The 3,582-nt window shown below is 43.8% G+C and overlaps 1 protein-coding gene across 1 annotated transcript; it reads left to right on the plus strand.

The window, feature by feature from the left end:
* The first annotated feature begins 2,736 nt into the window (after positions 1-2,736).
* On the plus strand, positions 2,737-3,318 carry LOC138953804 (sperm protamine P1-like). Its single transcript, XM_070325724.1, has one exon. It carries the CDS (start codon positions 2,737-2,739, stop codon positions 3,316-3,318), a length of 582 nt encoding a protein of 193 aa, XP_070181825.1.
* The last annotated feature ends 264 nt before the right edge of the window (positions 3,319-3,582 follow it).

Consider the following 3,582-nt stretch of genomic DNA (forward strand, 5'->3'; position numbering starts at 1 on the left):
ATCTACCTTTGATGGCTGCCTTTACGATGCACGAGCAAAATCTCTAGGTAAAATTGACAAGAAGGGAAAACAAGTCGCGTAAGGCGAAATTACAACATTTAGTCAAGCTGTCGAACTAACAGAATGAAACTGAACTCACTGCATTTTTACAGCAAGAGCGTATACTCGTAGCATCGTCAGTCCACCGCTCGATGCACAGGCAGTGAAATTGACAAGAAGAGCGGGGTAGTAGTTGCGCTGAGAAGGATAGCAAGCTTTTCTTTATCTCTATTCTTTTTAACTTTCTGAGCGTGTTTTTAATCCAAACATATCACATCTATATGTTTTTGGAATCAGAAACCCACATGGAATAAGATGAAATTGTTTTTAAATCGATTTCGGAAATTTTATTTTAATAATATTTTTTATATTTTTAATTTTCAGAGCTTGTTTTTAATCCAAATATAACATATTTATATGTTTTTAGAATCAGAAAATGATGAAAAATAAGATAAACGTGAATTTGGATCGTTTTAAATTTTTTTTTTTTTTTTTTTACAATTTTCAGATTTTTAATGACCAAAGTCATTAATTAATTTTTAAGCCACCAAGCTGAAATGCAATACCGAAGTCCGGCCTTTGTCGAAGATTGCTGGGCCAAAATTTCAATCAATTTGATTGAAAAATGAGGGTGTGACAGTGCCGCCTCAACTTTTACAAAAAGCCGGATATGACGTCATCAAAGGTATTTATCGAAAAAAAGAAAAAAACGTCCGGGGATATCATTCCCAGGAACTCTCATGTCAAATTTCATAAAGATCGGTCCAGTAGTTTGGTCTGAATCGCTCTACATACACACACAGACAGACACACAGACACACAGACACACACACACACACATACACCACAACCCTCGTCTCGATTCCCCCCTCCACGTTAAAACATTTAGTCAAAACTTGACTGAATGTAAAAAGGGTCGTGTCTTGAGGGAAAACATATTGGAAGCAAGTCTGTCACAGTATTGATTTTGGGTGTACCTTGCATTAGTTCTATCGGCTCTAATGAGAGTGATTTGATCCTTTGGGGAATTCTGTGGAGTTTTGTGTTCCCAGGGGAATTATCGATTTATCTTCTTACGTATAAGCTTTGTTCGAGGCGGTCTTTGCCTCTTGGTTCTGTGGCAACATTTCGTATGTGTTACTTACTTGTCATTAACATTGAAGCATTTCTGCGGCTTCATTTGCAGTATCATGATGTGTTTTTAAAATTCAAATTAAGTTAACAAAAGAAACACGTTTGACATGAACTTCATTCCTGATTGCGGCAAATACGTTTCTGTCGCTGTAACACAAGTGGCAATATTGAATGTTTGTAGTGCTGCAGACAGGACGGGCGCTGTGGCGGGGTGGTAAGACGTCGGCATCTTAATCGGAAGGTCGAGGGTTCGAATCCCGGCCGCGGCCGCCTGGTGGGTTAAGTGTGGAGATTTTTCCGATCTCCCAGGTCAACTTATGTGCAGACCTGCTTGTGGCTTATCCCCCTTCGTGTGTACACGCAAGCACAAGACCAAGTGCGCACGGAAAAGATCCTGTAATCCATGTTAGAGTTCGGTGGGTTATGGAAACACGAAAATATCCAGCATGCTTCTTCCGAAAGCGGCGTATGGCTGCCTAAATGGCGGGGTAAAAACGGTCATACACGTAAAATTCCACTCGCGCAAAACACGAGGGGTGCGTGGGAGTTTCAGCCCACGAACGCAGAAAAAGAAGAAGAAGTGCCGTAGACAGATTTGTTTTCAATGTTGATTGTAGTCCTACCTCCCACCCAATATTCCAAACTCTTTTTAATGACCTCCAGTGGTGTAATATGTTGATTTTGTCTGAAATTAAGTTGTATATATCTGCAGTCAGGTGCGAACAGATGTATGCGCTTTAATTCGAATCGACCGACCTGTTTGAAACTTGTTGCGAGTTATCACATAATGGGTAATTTATGCCAGAAGCTGCTTTTCCCAAAACTTGCAATTTTGTTTTAATGCTCGTCGTGGTCGCTGTGAATTGCTTCTTTTCTGTTCTTATAACGAATGACGAATAGACACTATTTATTTTTATACAGGGATAAATTGTATGAAAATGCTGACTGTGTAAAAAGAAATGAAAAACAAGAACAGTGATCAAAATTTAATACAATCACACAGACGGAGTTAGTCTCGGCGAGCAAAAAATAGGTACACCTTACTTGAGCAGGAAACCGAGACGAGATTTAGTTTTGTCCCAAATTTAAAATGACGTATCTTTTCATTTTCTCGACATGCGTGTACGTCATAGCTCTGAGCTGTGACGCCACGAAAGAATATCACCAATGTGTCTTCGGGGGATGTGAAAATGGTGTGTATGTGATTCTTCGAGAAAAAAAAGCAATGCATTCTTTTTCCTGAATGCGACATCATATTTTCCATCAGCCTCAACAAATATCACGGTGTGAACGAGATGACCCGTGTCCTCTTGACACAAGTACATGCCTACGTTGTTCGTGTCTGTTGACAACAACTTCTATCACTTGGAGAACTCAGCGGTTCTCTTGCGTTTCCAGGGACGCCAGCCAATCCAAAGCAGCAAATCGCCTCAAGATGCTTTCACTACCAACTCCTTCGCAGCGCCGATCCACGATGATGTGCCTTGACAACGCCGAACGACTTGGTAGGGAAGGGAAGGGCATAAAAGCCAGAGCGACGGCGTTCAAAGGTCTTCTTTCAAGATGCGGATCAAGGCAGAGCAGCCGGCCCAGACGTCTTCCAGGGACTTAGTCCCTACGGCCTCCGGCAGCGGCGGCAGCCCCAAGATATCCGTGACGGAGATCATCTCCGCCCTGTCCACGCTGAAGGATCGCAAGGGCTCCACGTGCACGGACATCCGCAATGCGCTGCGCAGCGAGACTGTGGGCCCCAAGCCCACCCTGCTGCATATCAAGCAGGCCATCGCGCGCGGCTTGGCGGAAGGCAGCCTGAAGAAGGCGGACCAGAACCGCTTTATCCTGGACACGGAGCCTATGTCCGTCAAGGAGAACAAGGCCGCCGCCCGGAGCCGACGCGCTGAGGAAAACAAGTCGAGCGGCTTGGGACGTCGTCGTCGCAAATCTAAACGCCGACGATCTAAACGCCGAAAGGGCAAAAAGGGAAAAGGGAAAAAAGGAAAAGGAAAGAAGAAAGGAAAGCGTGGACGACGCCGGCGACGTGGGAAGAAGGGTAAAAAAGGAAAGGGAAAGAAAGGAAAGAAAGGAAAGAAAGGAAAACGGCGACGACGACGACGAAAGGGCAAAGGCAAAGGCAAGAAGCGATAGGCGATTCGTTTCTCTTGAAAGAAAGGAAGTAGTGAGCAGAGGGGTTGACTAAAAAGCAAAATCCAGAAAAGACCAAAAACTTTATTTGTAACGGCTCTTTTTAGGGCCAAAGACATTCCCAAAAGAATTGATCGAAATATGCTTTCTCCATCTGTTTATGTCTCCATGAGCGATGGAATTCAATGGGGAAATAATTGTATATGCGACGGCCGGTGTGCGTGTCTGTACGTGTGTGTGTGTGTGCGTAGCCTGTATGCGAGTGTG

Source organism: Littorina saxatilis, linkage group LG2, assembly GCF_037325665.1.
Source record: "Littorina saxatilis isolate snail1 linkage group LG2, US_GU_Lsax_2.0, whole genome shotgun sequence".
In the NCBI taxonomy this organism is placed as follows: Eukaryota; Metazoa; Mollusca; class Gastropoda; order Littorinimorpha; family Littorinidae; genus Littorina; species Littorina saxatilis.